Source organism: Cynocephalus volans, chromosome 2 (genome assembly GCF_027409185.1).
Source record: "Cynocephalus volans isolate mCynVol1 chromosome 2, mCynVol1.pri, whole genome shotgun sequence".
Classification (NCBI taxonomy): domain Eukaryota; kingdom Metazoa; phylum Chordata; class Mammalia; order Dermoptera; family Cynocephalidae; genus Cynocephalus; species Cynocephalus volans.
Genome location: NC_084461.1, coordinates 105,748,965 through 105,776,954, shown reverse-complemented (window position 1 = coordinate 105,776,954; position 27,990 = coordinate 105,748,965). Strand labels below are relative to the sequence as shown.

Below are 27,990 nucleotides of genomic sequence, written 5' to 3'. Positions count from 1 at the left end.
ATGCATACAATTCAAAACAATTATTTTCAAGACTAGGCACCAACCTCCTAATTATTTCATCACCTTATTAAGAAAAAAATAACTAATAAAAGTCTATGAGGGTACTTCAAAGGTTTCATAAAAAGACTAAAACTATCTTTCAATTCTATTTTTCCATGAACTTTTTGAAGTACCCGTAGTATAAGACACTTTTTTTTTTTTTTTTTTTGTCTTTTTGTGACTGGCCGCACCGCGCTCAGCCAGTGAGCGCACCGGCCATCCTTGTATAGGATCCGAACCCGCGGCAGGAGCACTGCTGCGCTCCCAGTGCCGCACTCTCCCGAGTGCGCCACAGGGTCGGCCCTATATGACACATTTTATTCTACAAATTCAAGACAGTATTATGTCATTGTCTTCTAATTTACCATTGACGAAAAAGAGGAGGTATTCTGAAAATCCCATGTTTCTGAAGCTTACAGTTTTAAAAAATGAAACTTTTTTTTTTTAATTTCAGTACTTGAATTGGCAACCATTTAAAATGTTTTATACATTTGCCTCACTTTTTAAAACAGAACATGCTAATAGTAATTTAACTCCATTTGGATAACTAAAATAATTGAGGAATAGGAACAGTTTCTTCTGTTAAAAAATATTATTACTCTTGTGTTTGCTTGTTTTTCAATAGTCATTCTGGGATTTTTCTTATTGTTGAACTGCATGCTGTTTCACATTAGCACCAGTATACAAACCCTTAGGCAGGAAAGAAAACCTATAACCCATTCTAATTTGGTATCTATAACCTACTGAGGACTGAAAACTAAAATTGTTAATAATCTCTGTCAGCTAATACCAAGTTGGAACTGACTGAAACAAAGTAAGTTTGTTTTAGTGCATGATCTTTATGCAAATTAATTAAGAATCACTTAAGTCAACTGTAGGCATTTCTTTTCCCACTTAATTTCATGTCATGGCTATGCTCTACATCTGAGGTGTTCAGAAATGTGCACTCATGATAAACTGAACAGTGCATTATGCTTCTATTGAAGTTTTCACTGACAAGTGCAATCAAAGAGTGATGTATCCATAAATTTACTGTAGGCTAAGGACTCCATTAAAAGTGTTTCTTCTTTTTATGACACATTCTCACATTTATTCAATCTAGATAATCAAGAACAGTGTTTTCTAAAATTGTTTCACAGAATACAAGTTCTGACAGATGGACTCCAAAAAGCAGAATCCTTATCCCAATAAGTTTGGGAAATAATGCCAAATGTACTGAGTTTGGCAAATCCTCTGTGTATGTAAGAAACTCGTGTGTGTGTATGTGTGTGTGTGTGTGTAAAACCTAGTCAATGAAATGAGTATTCCATAAACCTTACCTTGAAAAACAAGAATCCAGAAATAATGAAGCTGTGGCTATGACAATACTGTGTTCATCAAGTGCCACATGATTTTTTTTCATCGTGGGTTTATAAGAAGGCTTCATTTCCCTTGCATTTTGGTTAGGGCTATAATTCTGTATGCACATGCAATCTGTGTTACTTGTAGACTAAAACACAGAACTGTGGGTTTGAGTTCTTGTATTTTTCTCCCTGGAAACTATATGTTGAGAAAGCAATATCACATAGCCCAGGTCCCTGAGTGACTCTTGGAAGTAGAGCTCCCTGCCAACTTGCATTGGAGAGTGTATGTGATAGACAAATAATCTTTAGTTGAGTTAAATGACTGAGATTTCAGGATTAATTAATTGCTACAGTATAACCTAACCTACTCTAATCCATACAATAGTTGAATTCTGAAATAATGAAAGTAATACAAAGGGAGCTGATTTAAGATTGAAATTACAAAGGTTCAGATATTGAAAATTCCTTATTTACTCTATACCAGCTAAATATACTTGTCAAAAAAACATTTTTAATTTTTTGTTTATACATCTTCATTAAATATACTAGGCTGCTACAAGATAGGCACTGCTGAAAGTTAACAGAGTTAAAAGACATACAAGATTCTGACACTCATGGAGTTTACATCCTGATTGTAAGGAAGAAAATGCCCAGCGGGTAATTTGCTTATTTTTAAAAAATAAAAGGTAGCAAATTTTCAATTTTTTGCATTAGATATCTGTACTTTCTGTTCCCATGTTAAATTTCCTTTAAAAATATACTAAAATTATGGCAGTCATAGCAACAAATAAAGGAACCATTTGTCATTTTTCTGTTAGAATGACAGATTGAAAACTAAATCAAATTGGATATTTCCTGGTTCTTTTGAGTAATGAAAATCTATTTGAGTATAATATTTAAACTATTTCGAAGTCTATTCGGAAACAGAAAATTATTCTAGGCAAATTGAAACAAATTTCACTTGATTTCATTAAAAAACTCTACAATTTAAAATTTTTCTTATCACTAACCAAACTCGATTTTTTATGACACTGTACATGAAGCATACTTCTATTAAGAAGTATCTCAAATTTACAGAAACATCTTATTTTTAAATTATACTTCTAGCCACGTTAACATATCACATTCCACCTGTACTGATAAACATAATGTGCTTTCTACAAGAAAGACATTAATGTAATGGATTATTACTTCTATCTCTACTTTTCAAGAAACAAAAGCTCTTCCAAAGACTTAAAGGAAAATTTACAATACATACACGTATAGTAAATTATTTTCCTATACTAATAATGAAACCAATATCTGTAATAACATATTTTTAAATGTCAGTAGCTGTGTTTAATTTGAAAATTAAAAAATATATATATCAAAGAGATCTACACATCAGCCAAAGTGCTACTTGCCACGTACTTTATCATGAAAAAGTACTTCAGGTCAATGCTCAGTTGATGAGTACTACACTATGTGGTTTAGAGAAAGGCATCAGAAGACATGAATTAAATCAGTTCTCATATATCTACTGCTAGTATAGTGTGAAAAAGGATATTTTATATTATTTTACACTATAATTGCACAGGAGATTGAAGTTTCTGGCCAAAATCCTTAATTGGTTTAGCTTTCCTCACAGTTTAAGACAATCATCATCTTGTATCAATTTAACAATGGCCTACCTTCACTTTCACCAAATATTTTTACAATAGTGTTCTGTGTACACAAAACAAGCTTGTTAATATAGTCTCCATTCAATGATAGCCCTTGCTCTGTTTTTCTTTTGTCTCTGCATCTCTGTTCAGGTGTCAGTGCTTTTTCCTTAAATCCCTTTTTCATCATTAGTTTTCCTGAAGAAAGAAGACACATTATCAGGAACCATTAAGAACATAATACAGTTGGGAACATTTCTAATCTAAGAAAGAGCTAAACTATATATTATAGGAGTTAACTCCATTAGGTAATACTAAATTTTCTATTGAAGTATCCTACAAGATAGGACTTCAATTTTTAATGGAGTGACAAAAAAAATGCATTATGAATAAAAATTATCTTGGAAAGTTTCCCAGTAACTCATCCCCGCCCCCCCTCAAAAAAAAAAAAAATCCTAGAGGTGTTATTGGCTAACCCAGTATTAAATGCAAAGCATATCTCAAGATACCCGAGTTCTGTAACTCAGGTAACCTAAGAGGCTGTTGGAGAGTAATGGAATTCATTAGACATTATAAGTATTAGTGACTTCAGGAAGCAGATGTTAAATTCTCAAGCATCTTGGTGCATACTGTCTGTAATCAATGAAACAACCATAAATATGCATGCTGTGCTACATCATTCTGTATATTAAAAAAATGTAAGTTTCCCAAAGGGCATGTAATGAAGCTTGTTATGAGTAAGGTTCAAGTATCAAATACAAATCTCCTAAAAAAAATGTTACAAGGTGAATGTTGAATTTTGAATTATATTCTAAAAGGTATTAGGGAATGGACAGTGTTTAGGAAACAACGTCTCAAGAAATCATTGAAAGTAATTTATTCTTTTTTTTTTATTATTTCATCTAATGTTGAGCAACTGAAATAGTAGGTATCAAAGTGGTTTAAAGTTCTCACTTATTGGTGGGAGCTAAAAATAAATAAATTCACACACACACGCACGCACACACACACACACACACACACACACACACAAAACCGGGGGGAGGGGAAGAAGACATAACAACTACAATTCTTTGAAGTTGATATGACAAGCAAACAGAAAGGACATTGTCGGGAGGGAGGGAGGTATTGGTAATGGGCCACAATAATCAACCACATTGTATATCGATAAAATAAAATTAAGAAAAAAAAAAAAACTACAGAGTATTAAGCAAGTATAAGTAACATTATTATACATCAGTTTAAAAAAATTAAATTCAAACACTAACCCCTGATTTTTAAAAATCAGTAAATAGCAATAATTTAGTTTATTTTACAACTTAAAATTATCTTGTTTTTTACAGGTGTTACCAGTTATTAATATTAAATATTAAATGACAGTAGCATATTTTTTTTCATTTGACTTATTTATTATTCCTAAGTATATCTTGGCTATTTCTTAAGGTAATTTGAATCCAATGTATTTAAATAACATTTCAATACATTAAAACAAAATTTTATTTCATTAAATGTTTTTATTTCCACATTCAAAGATACTCTCCTAGTTATTATAGTTTATAGTGTTTTTCGCTTTGCATATATTTAGCACGTGGGAAGGTTTCTGTTCATATTCAAATTGTACTACTAAAACCTATATTTCAGCTATAAATTTCAGGAAAAGTTTGCAACACAGTATGATCTTTAATGACAGAAGTCCAATAGTCTCTGGGACTGAAGTGAAACAGATTGAAAATATGCATATGAAAAGGCCAGGCATAACCAGAGCTCCACAGATAAGGAAAGAGAGAATATATTTTTCACACAATTGGTTGAAAGTTCAGTAACTTGACTATATAATCTCCTGAGTAAAACAAACAAACAAAAAAAACATTCGGTTAAGAAAGTCCTATTTCTGCATTAACATCTGTATTTTAGTATCTGGATAAGCTAATTATAAGTATCTATATTTTTGAACACTAGAGGGAGTATATTAAAGAAAGAAGAAAAGCAAGCCCAGCATTGATATTAACTAGTTTCTCAGTGTTTTACATAACATTAGATCTTACCAAACTGCCTGCTTATTTCTTATGCATATTTCTTATGCTTATAAGTGGAATGCTTAAAATTTATTTAAACAATATCCAATATCCCTTTTTAAATGCCATTTTCCAGTTAATTTAAAATTTGTAATGATTAACAGCAAAAAAGATGCACGATATTCAAGAAGCAGAAAAACATAGTGAATGCTTTAAAAAGTAGACACACTCGCTCCTCATTTTAGTTCACATATTCTATTAGTAGAAAGTAGAATTATATATGATTTAGAAGATATAATTCTAAGTGCTTCAAAGAATTTAAAATGACATCCCTTGGCCTAAGGGAAAAATGGGCACTTCCAAAATCAAAGCCAGACTTTTGTCAGAATGTAAAGCCCTGAGATTCCAGTCCGCATTTAGGATTTAAATAGAATGTCTTCAAAATGTCCATATGGGGGGTGGGGGGACAATTTGGGAGCCAGTGGTTGGAGGATGAGAGAGGTAACGATTTGATGAGTGAATATTATTTTGATATATAATATTATATATAATATTATATTATTATATTTGATGAGTGAACAGGTTTAATGAAGATAGTAAATTATGGACTCAAAGTAGAGGAATCAAGTGCTTCCTCCAAACTAACGCATGAATCACCACCATATGCAAAAGAGGGAAAGATTAAAAATCCATATGGAAAGTGTTTAATAATCATCTATTACATGTTCCTGCTCCGCAAATAGTGGACACACAGTGGGAAGTAAAAGATGATAGTTTTTATCTTTGAAAACTTTGCAAGGGCAAGTTTAGAGTTGGAGGAGATCCAGTCATTTATTAATTCATTTCATGAGCAGCTACTAGGAACTTGAGATGAATAAGGAGAAAAAAAAAAGGTCACTGACCTCCAGGAGCTGACATTCTAAGGGCAGGAAACAATCAATAATAAACAGGAGAAATAAATTGTTCAATATATCAGAAGCTAATAAGTATTAAGGTTAAGAAAAAAGGTAAAACAAGGAAAGAAGGACAGGAATGACAGAGCATTTAACAACATATGGAGCTGCCAGAACAGGCCACGGTGAGGTGACACATGAGCAAAACATCACTGAAGTGAAAGAGTCAGCACAAAAGCAGAGTTAGGCATGAAATGTGCGTCGTGCATATGGTCCTGAAACAGCAAGGTTACTCCAGCTGAAGGAAGGAGAGCTACAGAGAGAGTACTAACAGAGTAGGTCACAGCAGTAACAGAAAAGAGAGGAAAGTCTTATAAGGCTTCATAGCCACTATAAACACTTTGGCTTTTTTCTAAGTTAATTGAGATATAACTTACCTAAAATAAAATCACTCATTTCAGGTATACAGTACAATGAATTTTGAAAAATATATATACACCTCTGTAAGCACCACCAAACATTTCTTGACACAAAAAGGTTTCCTTGTGCCCCTTCCCAGTCACCCACCCCCAAAACCACAGATACAGGCAAACACTGATCTGTTTCCTGTCATTATCCATTAAATTTGTTATTTCTAGAGTTTCACATAAGTGGAATTACACAGCATGAAACACAGAGCACTTTGATTTTGAATAAAATAAGAAACTGCTACAGAGATCTGAGAAGAGTAATGTGATCTAACTTTACACTGACTGCTGATCTGAGAAAAGGCTTATGGGAGCAAAGGAGAAGGACAGTAGTCGAGAGGCTACTGTAGCAATCCAAGTGTGAGGACAGGATGCTGACTTGGGCCAGAGTAGCAGCAGTAGAGGAGGTAAGAATTGGTCAGATTCTAGAAATGTTTTGAAGATTGAACCAACAGGCTTTCTGATGAATTCGATATACTGCATGAGAGAAAGAGGAGTTGACAATGACTCCAAGGCTGGGAGGATGGGACGAAGCAGTCAACCGACATGGGAAAGGCTGCAGGGATTAGCTTTTGGGGGAGGGAGGAGATAAAGGTTTAGTTTGGGACATGGGGAGGTGAAATATCTCTTAAACATGTAAGTAAAGATATGGAGTAGACCATTGGCTATACAAGTTCAGAAAAAAACTTTCAGCTAGAGATACAAATTTGGGAGTCATGGACCTATAAGTGGAATTTATCCACAAGACTGAATAAAACATCAAGAAGAGGAGTGTAATTTTTTTTTTAAAAAAAGCATAAAAATTTGAGTTAAGACATCCCAGAGGAGGCATAAAGGAGGGTAACAAAGAATGAAAAATTAGTGAAGTGAGAAAGTATGGTATTCTTAAAGCCAACTGAAGAAAGATTACTAAAGAGACTGTCAAAAGCTGCTAATAAATAACGTAATAGTAGAACTGAGAATTGACTAGTTGATTAAATAATATGGAGTCACTAACATCCTTAATAGAGGCAGCTTTGGTATAGTGGTGACAGCAAAGATTTGTTTAGAATGGATTTAGGAAAAAATGGGAGAAAATAGGTGATAGTAAATACAGACAACTCTTTCAAGTTTTTTGTAAAAGGGAGCTAAGGAATAGGATGGTAATTTTCAGGGGGAAGAGGGGTCAAGAAAGGATTTTATTATCTTTGTTTTTATCTGTATGCTGATGGGAATCATCTAGGGAAGAGTGAAAAAGATGATGGTATAGGAATGATAGGGGAGAATTATTAATGATTTTCTTAAGCAGATGAGAAAGAACAGGCTCTCATACACAAGTGGAATTTATCTCTTAATACCCTTAATAAGTATTGCTTGAAATTGGATCCTCACATCCAAGTTCCTCATCAGAAAATAAGAGTGAGACTTTAAAAGTTACAAAGTTACATTAGATAGAAAAAATAAGTTCTGGTGCTCTGGAGTGACTATAGCTAATAATATTGTATTGTATATTTCAAGGTAGCCAGCAAAGAGGTTCTTGAATGTTATAACCACGAAGACATGATAAATGTTTAGGTGCTAGATACACTAACTATTCTGATTGGATCATTATATAACATGCGCATGTATTGAAACAACAAACTGTACCCCATAAAAATGTACAATTAAAAATAAATAAATATTATCAATTTAAAAAATGTTGTATTGAAGGTTACATGGTTGGTAACCAACATAGAAAAGTTACTAGAGTTTAAAAAAAGAAAATGCACAAGCAGGGAACAACTGTGAAGTAACAAGCAAACACAAGATAGTTGCTTAGTGACTATAAACATGAGGGGTAGAGATATCAAGTTGGGTAAAAAATTGTGAAGGTGTCAAGAATGTCTGGGATGGTCTCTGTGTTACTGAAGGGAAGACAGAGATAGGCCAAACGGGAAAGATGGGACCACTGGATGTCAGGTTGGAAAGCTGGTTTCGGACATTTGATTTTAAGTAATAGCAGGATAGTGTGTGATCTTTTAAGCAGGGGAGGCGCCTGAAGAAAGCAGTGCATTAAAATTACTCTGGCAGTATTTAGACAATGAATTGGCAGAGAAATAAATAGCTCTAGGGCTATCAAAACATCATCAATGAAATTAATAGCATAGAGATCAAAGAGGTGCCAATGGGAAAGAAGAAGGCAGCCAATCTGAAATCCTCTGCTTAGGAAGAACTGACAAGACTTATCAATGGTATGCTCTTGCTGGATCATGAACTTTTCTTGCATAATCCTTAACACCCCTCAGTAAATACTATTTCTGTTATTATTTGGATAATGCCTTCCTAGTAAAATGTAAGTTCCAAGATGGCAGGGGCCACATAGATTTTGCTCACTATTTTATCTATATTGACAAGTCCACTGTCCTGCATATGGTATGCATTCAAAGAAATTTTTTGAATGAGTGAATAAGATATGGATACATATCAAAGAAATAAATAAGAATAAAAAAGAGAGAAAAAAGGAAGAGAGCAAAAAGAGGAGAAAGGGAAAAACAAGAAAGGAGTAAGAAACAGACGATGTAGAGGAGGTAGAAGATAAAAAAGAGGAAAATCAGATTATGGTGAAGTCAAAAGCCTGAAAAATAGCAAAGTGATTGTGCTGTGTGGGACAAAGGTTTAAAGGCAGAAATATCAAGAGTTCAACTCCATCACTTACTCTTTAGTTAACCTGTCTGTCTCTGCTTCCTAATATAGTCATGTGTCACTTAAAGACAGGGATGCATTCTGATAAATGCATTGTTGGATTTTGTGGTTGTGCAAATAAACCTAGATGGTATAGCCTACTACATACCTAAGCTATATGGTACAGCCTATGTTGCTCCTACTTGAGTAATGCATTGCTCTACAATGTTACAATGACTGTGATGTTACTAGGCCATAGGAATTTTTTTTAACTTTATTATAATCTTATGGGACCACCATCATATATGTGGTCCATCGCTGACCAAAATGTCATTATGTGACACACGACAGTATATGGAATAATTATGGTAACCTCAAAGAGTGACTGTGAGGACTAAATGAGTTAATTCAGACCAGTGTCTGGTACATAGTGAGCACTTAGCTGTCCATCATGTGTATCATTAGCGCCATCACTGTATTTCTTCTATAATTTGGGCTGCACCACACAGCAGTGACACCATTCTAAGCACTCCTATGTTAACAGAAATGGAAGAGGCAGCAGAAGTCTAAAACTAATTGGTGGATGAGATGAAGGTTTTCCTTCCAGATCTCACTCACAAACTAACAGAGACAAGAAGACAGGCAGCCCAGTTTCTTTTGCTCCCTTTGTCCCTTCTGAGTTTCTCTTCTTTTTCCCACATCCTAAAATTCACATGGGTATCCAAATCCCTTGAAATATTTCAGTTTAATTTTTATTTCATTGTGGAAAAAAAAAATGGATACAAGATAGAAGTGGTGGAGGGAAATGAAAAGATACTTCTTAAAAGTAGGTCCAATGAAGGAAAAAAGGGTCAGGTAAACATGAAGAAAAATATAGATAATGATATTCTTTTTTGTTTTGTTTTGTGTTATTTTGTTTAAAAAAAAAAAAAGAATAGAGAATACGAGATATGAAAGAAGCATAGAGTCCCAATGCTTGATGAATAAGCAGAAGGAAAGGAAAGGAAAAGGTGGATAGAGAAAGCAATGTTAAGTAATATGGAATAAGAGGAAAGAGCTAGAGCAGTAGTTCTCAGCAGAGGTGATTCCCCTTCCCATAGGGGACATGTGGCAGTATCTTTAAATGTTTTTAGTTGTCACACTGACATTTTTGGTCGCTACTTGGTAGAGACCAGTGATGCTGCTAACCACCCTGCAATGCACAGGACATTACTCCAAAACAAAAAATTGTCCACTCAAAATGTCAACTGAGTCGAGTTTGAAAGACACTGAGCTAGACAGAGATTAAAGGTAAAAAGGTAGGGATGGAAGTAGATCAGATGCAGTCACTCCTCTGTTCAAAACTCTGCAAAGCCCCCATTTTATTTTCAGTAAGCATTAAAATCCCCATGCCTGTTTGGCCCTATCACCTGTGAGTATTTTCCCTGCTTATCCACTCCCACCACACTGGCTTCCTTGTTCTTCTACAAATGCATGGGACATTTGCCCACTGCAGGGCCCTTGGACTGCTGCTCCCTCTACTTGGGAAAGTGCTTCCCTAGATTTCCATAGGGCATGAAAGCTTCACTTTCAAGCTTTTCCTCTGATGACACCATGTCACTTTCTCAACATGGCTTATTTTGGACCATCCTATTTTAAATTGCCCCTCCTCCCCACCACTGCTTATCTGCATTATAACCTTTTATTATTTCATAGGACTTGTCAACTTCTAATATTTGATATAATTTGGCATTTATTATATTGGCCTGTTTCCCCCATACCCTCTGCATACAGTGCTTGCTCTGTGCATGGGAACTATTGTAAGTGCTTTATACATAACTCATTTAATCTCTATAACCTCTCTATACTGTAGGTAACATTATTACTATTGCCATTTTAAGGAGGAAATGAAGATAGAGAGATTAAATAGTATGCCCAATATTGCACAGCAGATCAATTTGAAAGTCTTCAGAATCTGAGATTTTACCCTTCTACACTATACCACTTTACTGAGCAACACGGCCTCAAAATTCTATTGTTTTTTAAAAAAAAAAAAAAAAAACATTTTCCAAACATTTATCAAAAATATTCATCTATACAATAAAGAGATAATCAAACTGACAATTTACTCTACATATAATCGAATAGACATGCATATACCTATGATGTTTGGGTTTTATAATTACAAAGTTATTTTCTTTTTATTTTATTTTATTTTATTTATTTTTTTTTTAATTTTATTTTGTCAATATACATTGTGGCTGATTAATGCTCCCCATCACCAAAACCTCCCTCCCTTCTCCCTCCCCCCTCCCCCCCAACAATGTCCTTTCTGTTTGCTTGTCGTATCAACTTCAAGTAATTGTGGTTGTTATATCTTCTTCCACCCCCCCCCATTTTTGTGTGTGTGTGTGTTTGTGTGTGTGTGTGTGTGGAACCAGCCCAAATGTCCATCATCAGATGAGTGGATATGGAAAATGTGGTACATCTACACAATGGAATACTACTCAGCTATAAAAACGAATGAAATACTGCCATTTGCAACAACATGGATGGACCTTGAGAGAATTATATTAAGTGAAACAAGTCAGGCACAGAAAGAGAAATACCACATGTTCTCACTTATTGGTGGGAGCTAAAAATTAATATACAAAGTTATTTTCAATTACTGATAGTTGATCTGGAATCTTATCATTTTAATCAAAAGTAAAAAGAAAATAATTATCTAGTTAACCTTTTTCAGTAATTCTGCCATTATTTTTCAGATGTCTTCTTTAAATGAACTTAAAATGTAGAAACCATATACCTCTAAAAGCTTGACTGTCACAATGTATGTAAAACATTAATGATTTATTCTAACAAATTTTAATGAGAACAGTAACTGACTGCTGATTGTTAGCAAATGTATCCCCATTTCTTTGGCAACAGACCTTCTCATTGGGAGAGACTTGTTTCATGAAGGTAACTTCGGGTGTTAGTAATATTTGTGGAAATTTTAGAATATATTAACACTAATCCCTTAAAATAAGCACCTAATATGAAATAATAAAGCAACATATTTATAAATTTGAAAGGCTTGCCCTCCTATCCCCAAAAAACTATGGTAGAGCATTGCAGGCATTACCACATAGCTTATTAAGCAAAGTTTAGAATTCATTAACTCAGAGAAAAATCAATTAAACAGAAAAGTGAAATGAATGCTTCTTCCATCTTTGCATCCTATGTGTAACTCAGTATGGCCCTTCACACAATCTACACTGATTTAACTCTAACGCACCCTATCAGAGGTGAAGTTCACCTTACTAAAGGTGATGTTTTTCAAGGGCAGGTACTCAAGCTAATTCACACTTGCATCTTTTTAGCTCAGTGACTTACAAATATCAGGAATTTAATATACCTTTCAAATTTACGAATTAATATCACACAAAAAATAATAAAACAAAGAAAATGCTGTTCTGGGATCAGTTTTAAGAAGAAAATATGTTTAATTTACAATGAGCTCTGGAAATATTTTGTCCATCTATGTAGTGACATATTCTAGCACACATCATAAGAAATAACAAAATATAAAGTTAATCTTTACATACATGAGCATTCTACAGTTTGGGGAGAGTAGTGGATTATAAATATATATATTTTTCCACTTTGAGATTATATCCACTGTGGCCCTTGTAAGAGAAATAAATTTCTGATAAACCACCCATTTGTTCCCTGCAATAAAAACCATCAGATTATAGGCACCAGTATTTCTTTTATTCCTTTTTATAGAGACAGGATTTTTAATCCTAAATATTATAGAGCTGGACCTCAAAGAATTAGCTAAAAAAAAAATTTTTTTAAAGTCGGTCACTTGTTTTGTCTCTTTACCTGAGTCATTCCCACCCACCCACGATTCTCTGAATATGTGTGGAAACTTATATTTGCAGGAGCTTTTATTCCAGCAGAAATATCCCCAACTTCTGTCATTCTTTCAAAGGGATCTATAATACAGGGGCGGGGGGGAGAATTAAGAACCACTGACTTTAGAAGATAATCAATTTGATGGGTATTTTTTAACCTGGTATTTTTCTGTCATATAAATATACAGCTTCAAATCTCAGGATAAGATTTGATATTATGAAACATTTGTGTATTTGATATACATACCAATACATCTGTTAACTTTTGTGTGGTTCTAAAGAAGAGAACCTGTTAGAAATCATCACATTTGCTTTTTCCAGACAATTATGTTATCTGTAGTTAGAAATCTATTCATAGCTTGCCAAACACTATAATAATTGTCTCACTGGGCATAGGTATGTAACTTGGATCACTTCTGTCATTCTACAAGTAAACATTCATCTCAAACATCAATCTGAGTTAGTATTTGCAAAGCAGAAGGAGGGAAAACAAAAATCATAAATATAAGTTCTTTCCTAAAATGTTAATATCTCTTGTCTGAAAGTTGTACCTGGGAGTTTGATTACTTGGAATCCTTTTGTCTTTCCATTCTAAAAAAGAATCCTTTTGTCTTTCCATTCTAAAAAAGAAAAATAGTTTATGCCATATAAGGCAACATTTGTCCAGAGCTGACAGGCCACCTTGTGAATCTACTTTGATTTAAACATTAATTGTGTCTTTATTTTCTCACTTCAGTTAATGCTACTTTCTGCTCTTGTTTAGATCTTAAATTATTGCTGACTTTGGGTTCTCAGGTCCCATAGGAGACTTTAATTTAGAGCAGTCCTTCCTAATGAACTAACTTTCAATTTAATGAAAACATTTCTATTCATATTATACTGGAAAAGAAAACAAACAGGATTTTAGAATAAAGCCACTTCTTGTACCCTTTATATGTGAGGGTAAGGGGGTGACTTATATTCAATTGCACTAAAGTTAATAAAAGAAACCTAATTACAAAATACACATGACCTCATAAGCCAGTTCAATAATTTTGTGCCTGGTAAAAAATTCAACAAGATTCTCTAATTCATCAGTCATACACAGCAAGCAAAACAACTGTCGAACACCACGTATTTCAGAAAACTTAAGGATAGTGACTTCCAAGGCAATTTGATGACAATAAAAGAGAATAGTATAACCACAAATTATTTTTATTTACTTGAAACAACTGTACACAATGCTAGATATAAGCAAGTACCCATACTAGTTGTTCCTTTATCTTCTAAGCCATAATATAAAAAAGCTATGTAATCTTTTCATCAAGATTTTTGTTAAAGACCAAATAGGTTAGAGGTAATTCACTACAACACCTATTGATTTGCAAAATGCAAACTGCAATGTCTAATTTACTCATTGTTAATTTTGCCTCAATACTGGTGCCCAAAATTAAGAACAATCCACAAAAGCAATGACTGTTATCATGAAGATAATAAACTATACAGTAAACATTAATTAAATGATTTATTAGCTTCACTCCAGATTTAAGAAACTGTGTCCACGTGTATACTGCTACTGGGAATAAAAATTTGTGAAAACCATGTGGAAGACAATATGGATTAAGAACTATAAAGCTTCCACATTCCTAACATCTAAGAAAATGTTAAAAAAATAATTAATACAAAATTAGGAGAAGCAATAGCACTAAGTGGTTAAATGCCTGGGCTCTGACACCAAAATATGTGGCACTGAAGCCTCACTTCTCCACTTACAAGCCGAGTGATATTGGGCAAGTGACATAACCTCTCTGGCCTCAGTTTTCCTATCTGTAAAATGGGAACGACAGTACCTTCCTCATCTGGCTGTTTTGAGGATTAGATGATTTGATATAAGTAAACACAATTAGAAGGATACCTGGCAGACAGTAAGACCTATCTGTGTTAGCTATTTTTATTATCAAAGGTATTCTTTCTAGGGATATTTAATAATCATAGAAATTGGAAATAAATAGGATACCTATCATTAAAGGAAGGTGAAGTAACTTATAGCAAATCTAAAGGTTATAATGTAATATTATTCAAGAAATAGAAAATGCCATTGTATATAATTCATAATTTTATATGACTTCATCTATGTTAAAATATGTACACTTAAAGACTGAAAGGAAATATAGCAAAATAAAATCTTAACATACCTATTTTTCTGTGGTATTAAAGATAATTTCTATTTTCTACGTTACAATTCTTTTAGATTTTTCCAAATTTTCTATATTTAGAAGCTGTATTACTTCTGAAAACAGAAAAAAGGAAATCTGCTCCTTAAAAATGTACCCTTTGTTGTTTATTAACCTTGTGTTTATAGCTTGATGTCAGTTATGCACATTCCAATCAGAACTTAGTCAGCAATCTATTGAAATTTTATCATGCTAATTCTCAAATTGCCCATAAAATTTTCATGAACCAGTTCTATAGTTTGGGAGAATATGTTTTGCTCAAACTTGCATTTCTCTTTTCTTACATTTAAATTCAAATTCCTGAGACCCTCAGAGCAACAAGGGTAGAAAAAATATAATCCAGGTAACAATGAAACCTATTACATTGGTTTTATTATCTATTACTTCACTACTGCCTAAAGCACACTGCCTATTACTTTAAGGCTGCTTGAAGTTCTTATCAGCTAATTCTGTAAGTGCTGAATGGCTTAATTCACTGGAAATAGAGAGACAGCAAGGGATGGTTATCAGCTATCTCTATTTTCACAAAATGATACTCCTCTTTCAGTATCATGCTAAGCCATCCTGCTTAAGAAAAGAAACATTTAAAAGCATCTTACCATTTGGTAAATATACCTCAGTTTGGGGAGGTAGACTGTTGTACACAATAATAAAAGCACAGCTATTGTTACAACTAAATGAACTTTTAAATTCCACTCATTCACAACTTTAAAACTTGGAAAGTACTCCAGAGATTATTTTCTATAATTTGTTCTAGTAATGAGTTTTATATGCATGGATTCATTAAACAAAAAAAAAAACTCAGCAGGACTTCCTAGAGCAATAAACTACAGAACTTCAAGTGAATAAGCCATTTAAAAAGAGGGAATATGTAAAAGCAAATATATTTTTCAGATAATTGTTAATTCTGTTAATTCTGTTTCTTTTTAGCAGCCCCAAATCAGACTGTTTCTTATAGGATTTCAAATTTTTCAGAATTAAACATAAGTTTAACTTATTTCAGTTTATGACATTTTAAGAAAAATCATGGGTTCTTTCCAGTTCACAGCTACAATGCTTACACACCTTCTACCTATGAAGTCCAAACACTGAGTGATTGTAGGGCACCTACAAAACAACTCATTTTAACTGGTTCTTCTGTGAGAGTCATGTCTACTCACAGTTCAACTCACATAGTAGTCTTGTACATGAAATCATAAAATAAAACACTACAAAAAAAGAGCTCAAGATTATAATCAGTCTAAACTAAAAGAAAATCCAGCTAAAGCATTGGTGAATTTTTGTTTCCAGACAAAAGGCTGTTTATTAGAGATTCCAATCTCTCTTTAACAAGATCTGTGTTCCCACATTAACACCAACATTTCATGCAAAACAGTTTACCAGTGAGATCTTTACAGAACAGGCAAATTGCTACCCAAAGATGTCAGATTATCTGAGAACTATTTTTAAAAAGCAATAGCTTTGTTTCTACATTTCTTAATGAAAAAGAATCACCCACACCTGCTCTACCAGTTATGGTTAACTTCATCCCTAAAACTCTAGCATTTCACCACTATTTTTTTTCTTTTTTTCTTTTTTGATGTGTATAAAAAAGCAAGATGAATTAATCTTGTATTCCAATGCTATTTGCTGTGAATTCCTTTTCCTGCCTGCCTCTTCAAATCTTATCCACATTACAAAGACAGATTCAAAATCTTCCTTTTTGACTCTCTGTTTCTCCAAAGGGTGTGTCCTTCAGGGAAATCTCCAATACTTAGTTATAACATTCGGATATGTGATCTCCTGTATATTGCATTAATCCAGTTATGTTAATGATGACAACCTGAATAAATTGTTAAGTTTCTCAAAATTCATATTTTATCATCTTTCTAAGCTTCTACTTTCTTCCACCAAAGGCTTACCATACTACTAAGTATATAGCATGTATTGGTTTAAAAATCAATGAATACTCATGCTTATTCTCAGTTCTCCTTTCTTTCCCCCATCCTATAGTAAGAGTGGCCACTAAAGGCAGTAATGCCTTATACTGCTGATGTTGTAAAACAGGATAAATGCATTCGAAACCAACCTTTTGAGCTCATTGAGACTAGAAACTACAACTTATTCATCTTGCAGCAATAAAAAGATGGCATAGTACTTGGAACATGGTAAGCACTGAAAAAATATACTGAATTATATTTTAGCCTTTTCCATTATCATATAAAAGACTAAAAGATCCATATTATTTCTCAAAAGTCTAGTTATTTGAGATTTTATTAAATTCTGAGGGCAAAATAAAACTGCTGCTAGATTTTCTAGAAATCCTTTCCTTCTAATATACAATCCAATTATAACTTTTATGATTAAATAATTATAACTAAATAACTAATCATAGAAAAAGACACTCATAATAATTCTTCATGCTGGACAGACTAGAGTTTTGTTAATAATTATTAAAGCATATCAAACAGCTACTATTGTGTTTGAATCTATGCTACTACCTGAATTTTCAGATGACTGAAGTCCAGAAAACTTCTACAAAGAAAAGCAGTTTCAAAGTAACCTCAAACAAAAGTCTAATATGTTGGTACAGAGTTTATGCAAAGATAAAGGGCAGTATATTCAAAACAATAAGACTGCATTTTAATTAGATTGTAAAACAGCAGAAAAGAAAAATACCATATGATGACAGACAGTGATCTAGTCATAGTTGTAATTTTTTTTTTTTTAAATTTCTGTTCTAAGTTAATAAGAGCTCACTGCTAACATATCAAAATTTATTATGGCTAAAAGTATAGCATTGCCAATAATGTAATTAGAATTCTAAATGTAACAGTTTATATTTAACATATACCAATTAAACTGCCAGAACACTGAATATAATAAATGACAAATTAATAGCAACATTTATGTCATAAGTATTCATATGTCATAGAAGACAACAAGCTTTGTAATTTACAAAGCTTTGTTATTCCTTTATTCAAAACTACATCAAAGACATGTGCAGTCACATATGCTATACTATCCTAAAAAGATAAACGCTGGACAACTGCAAGATGTCTTAGGTTAAACATGCCCTATAAATATTTTGTTCTCAAAATAACTCTCACTCATGTTATATAAATAGCCAATGTTTTAAAATTCAGCCATAGTATATACACTTCCATGTGCAAACCTAGGATGATGGTATCCACACAAAAGTAATTAACAATCACATCACATCATCTATCATTCATAAATTTCAGTTTCATGGTAAGATTTTTACAAAAAAAAAAGGCCCTGGTAGCCAATCGAAGCTGCCAAAACATCAAGTCAAAATTTTATCTCTAAATCTGTCATAATTCTCCATCTACTCACCTGTACTTTCCTATTCATTTTATATACTATCTGGTTTTCTTTCCTTAAAAATCCTCAAGTAAATGAAGACACAGATGGGAAGAGCGATCAACAGACTCCCTCATTTGCATCTTTGTGATTCTTATCAAGAACTACTAGGGGGTTAAAAGTTTCACTACAGATCTATTTATCCTCCAAATGTCCATAGCATAATAAGGCTAAGCAAAACCAGGACCATGTGTAGTCTCTTGTCATTTATTCTATGCAAAATACTGACTGGACTGACAAATCATAACATAAGGAAGTATGGCCCACAGATGCATAATTTTGATTGACTATCTTTCTCTTAATCTCAGCCTCGCGAAAACAGTAATTACTGTGCGGCTGTAAGTTTCCCACATCCCCACCTTAGAAACCTCAACAACTATAAAGCGCAATTGTGCCAAAAGGAACATACCCTATTTGTTCATTTTTTAAAACGCCATAATGTTTCAGATGAAAACACAGCCTGCCAAAGATGTCAAATAAAAGAATAACAAAGAAATGAAGAGCATCTTTAGACTTGAATTTCAATGCATAACCCCTCCATCTGTCATCCAGTTGTGAAGCAATAATCCTAGAGAAGCCCTGCAAACACGAATAAGTTTTATCCCCGCATCTGTATCAACAGCCATTCTCAGGACCTCAGTAGTAATTATGTTCTGTCTGTGGAGCAACCTACAGAATGACATTTGCCATGACAAACCGAACCCTGGCGACGAATGGGCCATTTTAACAGACTTACATTTGGCAGCAAATGCGGAGTTCAGTTCATAGTGGTATTGGGGCAGGGGGAAGGAGGGGGAGGACGGGGGACTCTTTCCTCGAATTTGCATTGTAAATTGAATGCTGCAGGTTAATCTCTAGAGACTAGTTATCCAAACAACGCCAATATCCACTGCCATGGCTTCACTAATAGGATTTCAATTTTGGACCTAGACTACGCCCCACTCCTCTTCCAACTGCGGCCACCACCACCTTCGAAGTTACAGTCTTAGCTCTCAAGGCAACTGGAGCTGAGGACTCCATCACCAAGAACCTCACCAGGAGCCCATTCTGTAGTGGAACGGCGCGCTGGGACTCTGCCACCAGCTCCGCGACGCCACCAGCAGCTAGCCGGGCTTGCGGGAGACCCCACCCCTCCCCGCCCAGCCCGAGCCGAGCCCTCGCCCCCGCCCGAGCCGCCGCCTGAGGTACGCAGCCTCAGCCCTGACACGGTCTCAGTCTCCGCTCCTTTCCATTCGCATCACTGGGGGAAAAGGTGGGGGCGGGGACAGAATTGGGATGGGGAGAGGGGGAAGCACCAAAACAGTCCCGGTTCCAAAGGGCCAAGACGCCAGTGGCAAGACACTGGTGCACGCCCGCCACACACACACAGACACACACACACACACACACACTCTCTCTCTCTCTCTCTCTCACACACACACACACACACACACTCGCCTGCGCGCCCCGCTTCCCAGGTTCAATGCCAAGTGGCGACAGGATGGAAGCAAGTAAAGAAGGAGAGATGGGGTGGCCAGAAGGCCCAGAGTTACTGGGAGCGACGTTCGGAGGAAAACAGGGGATGCTTCAGGAACTGCGAAAGTGAGAAAGTCCCAGACCCCCTCCACATCCCCAAGGCTGGGCTCTTCTGCGGTAGCCCGGGTCGCCTTCCTTCCAGCGGGGCTCGGGAAGCGGGGAGGGGAGCCGGAGCCGAGCTGCCCCGAGGAGGCTGCCCTCCCCGGCCTGGCGCAGGGCCCAGAACCCGGCCCCCCTTCAGCCCCAGCACGGGGAGGCTGCCAGGCAAGGAGCGGACTTGCCAAAGGACTCTGGAGGAGCAAGAGGGCAGGAAAGGAGCATCTTGCACGCTCCGGCCGGGCCGCTCACGTCTTCCTCTGCCGACACACCCCCGGTTAACCCCCTCCCCGTCCTCACACACATACACACGCACATACAGAGACACGCGTGCCTTCACCCCCCACCCCAACACCATCCCAGGTCCATCGATTAAAACACTAGTTGATTTCTCCCTGATTGAAAAAAGAAAGTGCAACAACAACTCTTCCCAGAAGTCGCCAGAGCAAAGAAAAGTCCGTCTGCAGGCGTCTTTCTGTAGTTTCCCAGGAGTTTAGAAATCTGGCGGTCCGCAGCGAAAACCGGACCGGGATCCCCGAGACGGCAAAGGGCGCCGAACTCCCTCCCCACCCCCGCGCCCCTCACCTCCTTAAGTTCCTTGGCCACGTCCTTCAGGTCGCCCAGGACTAATTCCAGGTCCTCCACGATGATCTTGATCTGTTCCTTCACCTTGGTTTTGGAGGCTGCCGGCGGTCCCTCGGCTGGAGAGGACGAGGAGGGGTTCCCCTGGGACTTGGCTGACATTCTTTGGGGGCAAGCGAGGCAGGTCAGGACAGGCTGGCGAGCGGAGGCTGCTGCGCGCCCCCGTCCCTGGCGCTGCTACGGCCGCGGCCGCCCCGGTCCCCCCACATCTTGGGCGCTCCCTGGGCAGCGGCGGCTGGCTGCGCTCGGCGCTCGGCCGGGCGGCCGCACCGTGGTGCTGCCATCTACTCCCCGAGACGCGGCGCTCGGCGCGGGGCTGCAGACGGGCAAGCAGCGCGCCTGCGCCTCCTCCCGCCGCCGCCCGCCGCTCTCGCGCACACACGCGCCAGCTCCCCGCCCGCGGACAGGGGCGCCCGCCTGGCCGCGGCGCCCGGGGCTGTCAGCAGTCCCCGCGACACATCCCTCCGGAATCTCTCCCAGACCACCTTAGCATCAAGGTGCCGGGAGACGAGTTCGTGTCCTGCCCGCCCTCTCGTCGTGGTCCTGAAATGTCCCCATCATCACAGCCTGCTGTAGGTCTTCTCACATCTAGCATGGATCCCTTGTTTCACCCGCTAGTAGAGACCTGGGTCAGTTTAGAAAGAAAGAACCACAATAGGGGCAGGAGTTGGAGTTAGGGGCGGTAAAGTGGCGCTAAATGTTTATCCCGGCCCAAATGAAGTCTAGAGAACTCCAATCACTCTTCCAGTGAGCTGCGAGTTAAACAGACCTCTTCTAACTGAGAGGGAGAGAGGAGAGAGAGTGACAGAGAGACACAGAGAGAGACACAGAGAGTGACAGAGAGACACAGAGACACAGAGAGACACAGAGATGCATAATAGTGACCCCTCACCTTCTGGGATCAAGAAATTTAATCAGTGTTACTGAAACATGTAGCCTGACTCTGCTGATTCCACAAAGCTAATAGCGGATTTATTAATGTCATATCCCCGCACCAAAAATTCCCCCCCAGGGACTGTCTGAGTTATCTTGGTTGTACTCTAATCCGGGCCACCATCTCTCTCTCTCTCTCTCTCTCTCTCTCTCTCTCTCTCTCTCTCTCTCTCTCTCTCCTCCCTCCCTCCCTCCCTCCCTCCCTCCCTCCCTCCCTCTCCCTCCCTCCCTCCCTCCCTCTCTCCCTCCCTCCCTCTCTCCCCCCCCCCCCGCCCCCATCTTCCTCTTTTTGGACCTATGCTGATTTACGTTGTGAGTGGAGGGAAAAAATACGCTACTCGGAACTTCTAAGGAAACTGAATAAGTATTTTCAAGTCTTTTGCGACTGAACAAATAGGAAATAACTTTCTGACTATTCTTTCAAAAGGACTTGGGGGGGCGGGTGGAGTTACTAGGAAGCCTTCAGTACATTCTCAGTAGGTGGCTACTTCTCATTAGCTTGAGTTTTAATTTTCTTAGTAGCAAGCTCACGGGCTATTAACTATTGACCTGGCAGGCTGGCTCTACTTTATTTTCTTCAGTGCACACTCCTCCAGATCGTTCTTTTAATAGACTTCCCGTATGGGTCATGCCTTAGCAGGGCTCTCTGTTTCTTGCTTCTCACACTCCAGGTAGCTCCAACATACTTCTATTCATGAAGAAAACCTTTTCAACTCTCCTCCTCTCAGTTCCTCAGGCTCCTAATAATCAATCGCTTTCTTCATTCTAAACAATTCATCTTGACAAAATCTTTGGAAGTCATATTTGGAATATAGAGAAAGAAAGAGGACAGAAGAAAAAATGGAAATTTAGAAGCAGTGTCAAAAGAACACAGCACTGAAAATGCATTTTAAAAAATTAAAGGAAAAAGAAGAAAGGTTGAAAGCAGATTCTGCTGAAAGAAAATTAAAATAAGAAAATGGTAAAAGAACCAGTTTTTGCATGCAAATTGGGGAGGAGAAAAGAGAAGAGAAAAAATGATTAGAAGTATTCAGTAATATGCTTGAGTTCTCTGATGTAGGGAGAAGAAAATTTTTTAACTTCCTTTATCTCTCATGTTTTTCTCTATTTTATAAAGATGTAACAGTAAAAGAAATTAAATCGGGTTTGTAAACTTCCCCTCTGGAAATTCCTGTTCTTTAATGATACTCTTACTTCATACGTGAAGAAAGATAAGTGTTCAGAAATGGCAGGACCTAATGTTAAGGGAGAAAGAGAAAGTACTGTTCTTCTAGATTTGAATTTTTGACTCTCATTAGTAGGCAAGTGTGTAAGGAAGCCCTGAAAACTCAAAGTATAGTGATTTTAGTCAAGGATATTGGAGAAGAAGAAAGGAAGTGATGTTTTCCTCCCCGGCAACAAAATGATCCTCCCACAATATAAAAATATTTCCATGCTACTCTGAATCCTCTTCACTAAAGATTTTTTTTTAAAAATCTCTTCTCCTGTGATATCCATTGCTGGTACTGAACCAACTTATTCTGGCTCAATATTGAATCATAACTGTTATTCTGAAACACCCCACCCACACTCACATCACAATTTACTCTAGAACAATGGCCATCATCTGTATCTACCTATATCTATACCTATACCCGTACCTATATACAATATGGAATTAACTGAAAGGGGAAAAGTTACAATTGGCTTCTAGGCCCAAACTGAGAAAGCTGGTAGAATCCCAGTAGTGGTATCTATCACTATCTTCTGATCATTAAAGATCACTTAAAGCAAGTCTCCATAAAATATTCAAAAAGAAGAAAATTTTATAAAGAAAGTTAAAAATATTGAGGAGAAAAAGAATAAAAATGATACATAAATGCAAATTAAATCTATTTACTCATGATTTTTTTAATACCCTCATGGAAAGTTATTCATTCTTTTGGTTTATGTAGACTTTCTTAGAGATCAGTATATATAATGTTTTAAACCCAAATTATAGGGACCACACAGCAAAAGTCACACCTAGTAAAATTTCTGATGAATCTCTGTATAAATTTGTCTATGTACCAGCCCTAGCTGAAATGGGTACATAGCCAAACCACATTACTTATAAACTTAGACAGGATAGCAGATTTCTTTTTTTTTTTGTTTGTTTCCTTCTATTGAAACATAATTGATTGCACATATCTGTGGGGTACAGCATTGAACATCAGTACATGTACAATATGTGATGCTCAAATCAGGATAATCACTATATTTATCATCACGCAATGTATTTATTTTTTCTGGCCCTTTTCCGATTTCTCATTAGAGGAGGGTCTTACTCATCTATAGAAGTGATTGTACACTCAGCCTTATATTTCTTCTGTCTCTTTATTCATTATTTTCTGAGTTTTGTAGCAAGAAGAATTGGATAATTATAGGAGATCATCTAGTGGTTGTTTCTTCAGTTACAAGTCCTTATCAGTAATATTTGTGTGTGTATATGTGTGTGTTTAATACATTGCAATTGATCCCTAATAATTAGTCTGCAGAAGAAAATGCTGTGACACTGACATAATTTTTAATTCACAAAGAGCACAAGAATGTTTCTGAAATAGCTTGTCCTATTTTGTTGGCAGTGACTTACTAATACACTACTATAATATCCTTCATTGATTCTCAAAGAAACAAGATGTATATAATATAAAATCATTCTTAATGTAGACTTTTCTTTTTCTTTTTTCTTTTGTGTAAACTTATTTTTGTTTGTAAAATCCAATGAAGTCGTGGATTTGAAAACACGAAGAATTAAAAACAGAAAGGAGGCTTTGTTCTGACCAAAATAGTTTTCACTGGGAGATGGGGGTGGGGAGTGATGGAGAAGGATATGGAAGTCTAGGAGACAAAATGCAGCTAGTGATGCAGCTGGGAAAAATTAGAAAAGTTCTCCATATATACATTGACTAGAAAGTATGTTGCGTATGTCTAGGCAGTGATTCTCAAACTCTAGCGTGCATCACAGCTTGTTGAAACACAAATTGCTGGAGCCCACTCCCAAGGTATCTCCTTCAGTATACCTGGGGCGGGTCTGAAATTTGCATTATAACAAGTTTCTAGGCTTCTGGTAGGAATGTACACTTTGGAAACCACTGACGTAAGAGATTAAAAAAGAAACTTTAATTTTCTTTTTAGCTGGAATAATCTTTAAAGATCATCTAGTTAAATCTCTTTGTGTTATAGATGAGAAAACTAAGGCCATGGGGAACTAAATAGCATATCCAATGTTTCACATCTAGGTAACAACAAATTGGGAGCTGGAACTCCTTGTTGATTCATACATTTTGTTGAATTGTCTCCATTTGTCTGGGGAATGTCTCCTTTTTATGTATTAACTGCTTTTGGCATGATGGCTATATACTATAGATGAATATCAGTTTTAAAATGCTATCTGATAGCTTAAATACTTATTGTACTATTCTGAGTAATTAGAACTGAGTTTATTGCAAAGAGTCTGCTCAATAAAAATTTGACCACAAAATGAATGAATAAAATGAAAATGTTTCTCTATGTGTTTTTAAATTAATTCAATTCACCAAATATTTTTTAAATGATTACTTTGGGCAAGAGTCTATGCTGTGGAATAGATGTGCCACTAGATTCAGCAAGACATAATCCCAGCCACAGCCATTAGCCACAGCCAATTCCACGTACGACTGAGATAAAGTGGGACTACCTCAGAATAGTTCTCTCTCTCCTTTTTCCTAACTGTAGTCAATTCTACTTGACCTCTGCTATGGTCTGCATGTTTATGTCCTCAGCACCCCCCACCCAAATTCATATTGAGATCCAAACCCTCATGGTGATGCTAAGAGGAGGCGAGGCCTTTGGGAGTTGATTAGGTTCTGAGGGCAGAACCCACATGAATGGGATTAGTGTCCTTGTGAAAGAGGCCCCAGGGAGCTCCCTACCCATTTCCATCATGTAGGTTAATTGAGAAGATCATTGTCTTGTCAGGAAGCCGACCCTCAATCAAATCTGCCAGTGCCTTGATCTGGGGCTTTCCAGCTCCCAGAACTGGGAGAAATAAATTCCTGTTATTTATAAACCACCCAGTTTATGGTATTTTTTTTTACAGCAATCCAAATGAACTAAAACAACCTCCAATGTATGTTAGTTGGGAGACTTCTTATCCATGTGACAGAAACTGACCTTTTGTTCAATTCAACAAAGGGAATTGTCTCACAGCTAAACCACAGAAAGTCGAGGATAGAAATATCTTTAGGTAGGATTGGAGCCAGAAATTCTAGGAATATGGGAACTATTTATTTCTGTATCTGTATCCCACTCCCACTTTTGGAAATTGATTTCTTCCCTTATAACAGTTTTTCCACAAAGTATAACCCCGGTCACTGGTAAGTACAGGTTCACATTTTCATAATTTTGCAACTAGAAAAGAAAGCTTCCAGAAGATGTTGATTGGCCCAGTTTGAATCATGGACACACTCCTAGGCTAAACCCTGTGTAGGGTGCAAAGCTGCCATTAGAGTTGTGACATTCTTATAGGAAAGTCATGCATTTCGTATATTTATTACCACGATTTTTGGGCAGGTGGCAGTAAAATGAGTTATTCTACCAAAATCTATATATAATAATAATTTTCTAATAAAATAGAAGTAAAGTATTCTTAGGAAGCAATACCATTTTCAAAATTCACAGAAATAAAGACACCATATGAATTAACTGTGGTCCTGCATAGGTCAATAACCGGTGGTGAGAAATTATAATGATTCACTCAACTTGGATCAAGTTGCCTACTCCTGTGGCCTATTTCTCCCCCAAAAGAAGACGTGCCCCTGGAGAAATGAAAACAATATATAACCCTTAGATTGGACTAGATACCTTACTTTTATCTCACACTTATAGATTATTTTCTCATTGTTTTTGCTTCCCTAAGCTAGCTTCACTCAAGTCTTAGATGCAGCATTCAGTTTACTCACACCAAGAGCCACCAACCACCTCATTCATTCCAATCTCAAAGTCCCGTCCCAGCTATACAGGCCTTAAGCAGTCCGGCACTCTGCTGAACTGCCCCATCACATGTACAAGCAGTCCTCAAACAATTACTCCTTTTCAATCAAGTTTTTGGGAGTTAGTCATCCCAAAACCCAAGGCCCATGCCTGACATGGTAGTCCCAATCTCCTACTACCTCTCAGCTTCAAACTGATGAGAGAACCTAGGACTTTCTAAAATGTGGCCAGTTGCCACTCTGCACAGCTTACCATCCCCTTTCCCAGGGAAGAAAGCTACAACCAAAGAAACCCTGGTCATTTAGCAGAACTCAATACACCCTGCATGTACCAAGATAACTGAAAGTCCTAATCGATCGTTCAGACACCCAGATAATTTTAGTAGATATTTGGAGATCCCTGCCTTATGAAGTTTTAAGACCTATTTATTTCCCCATCCCACCCCCTCAGCCCCCCCCCAAAAAAATGAGTAAGGATGGCCTAGGATAAAGTCAAAGAAGACAGAGAAGTTGTCAGAAGCTATACTCCTTCCTCTGCTTAAGGAGAACCCTGGCCTTCAATATAAAGCAATATCCTGCCAAGTGTTAGGTGGCCACCATTATTATCCACTGTGTGTAGCCAGATAGAGTATGCAGTTTTAGTTCCTCAACCAGAAACTGAGATGGAATGATTGACCCAACTCTACAGTCTTGCAAGTATTCAACGGCATTCTGTGTAATGCTGAAGCGTAAGGCCTTAGACACCCTGCTAACCTGAGCTGGCGGGCCTTGATACAAGAATTGGGGTTCATAATGATGCCACTAATCTATTTGATTGACATGCTGCTTCCACTTTTTTTTTTTTTGTCTCTCTCTCTCTCACCAAAAGTCCATGAGCCGCGGCCTATGCCTCAACCCAGTCTTCAAATGTATAAAAGGGTATTGTTATGAATTGAATGTTTGTGTCACCCCACCCAAATTTGTATAATAAAGCCCTAACCCCCAATGTGATGATAGTTGGAGATGAGTCCTTTGGGCTTAGGTATAGCTTAGATGATGTCACAAGGATAGGGCCATCATTACAGGATTAGTGGCTTTGTAAGATGAGGAAGAACCCCCTCACCACTGACACACGCATGCACTGAGAAAAGGCCATCTGAGGACACAGTGAGAAGACAGCTGTCTGCAAGCCAGGAAGAGATCCCTCACGAGGAACCAAACTGTCTAGCACCTTGATCTTAAACATTTCAGCCTTTAGAACTGTGAGAATATATACCTCTGTTGTTTAAGCCACCCAGTCTATGGTATTTTGTTATGGCAACCTGAGATACCTAGGACAGGTA

General features: G+C 37.0%; 1 protein-coding gene across 1 annotated transcript in view; it reads right to left on the bottom strand.

Annotated features, from left to right (window-relative positions):
* Window positions 1-20,846, bottom strand: part of PRR16 (proline rich 16) — a 186,307-nt gene extending 165,461 nt beyond the window's left edge. Inside the window, exon 1 of the mRNA XM_063084532.1 lies at window positions 20,688-20,846. Coding sequence (XP_062940602.1) covers window positions 20,688-20,846 — 159 coding nt within the window. The remainder of the gene's footprint in view (window positions 1-20,687) is intronic.
* Window positions 20,847-27,990: the final 7,144 nt, after the last annotated feature.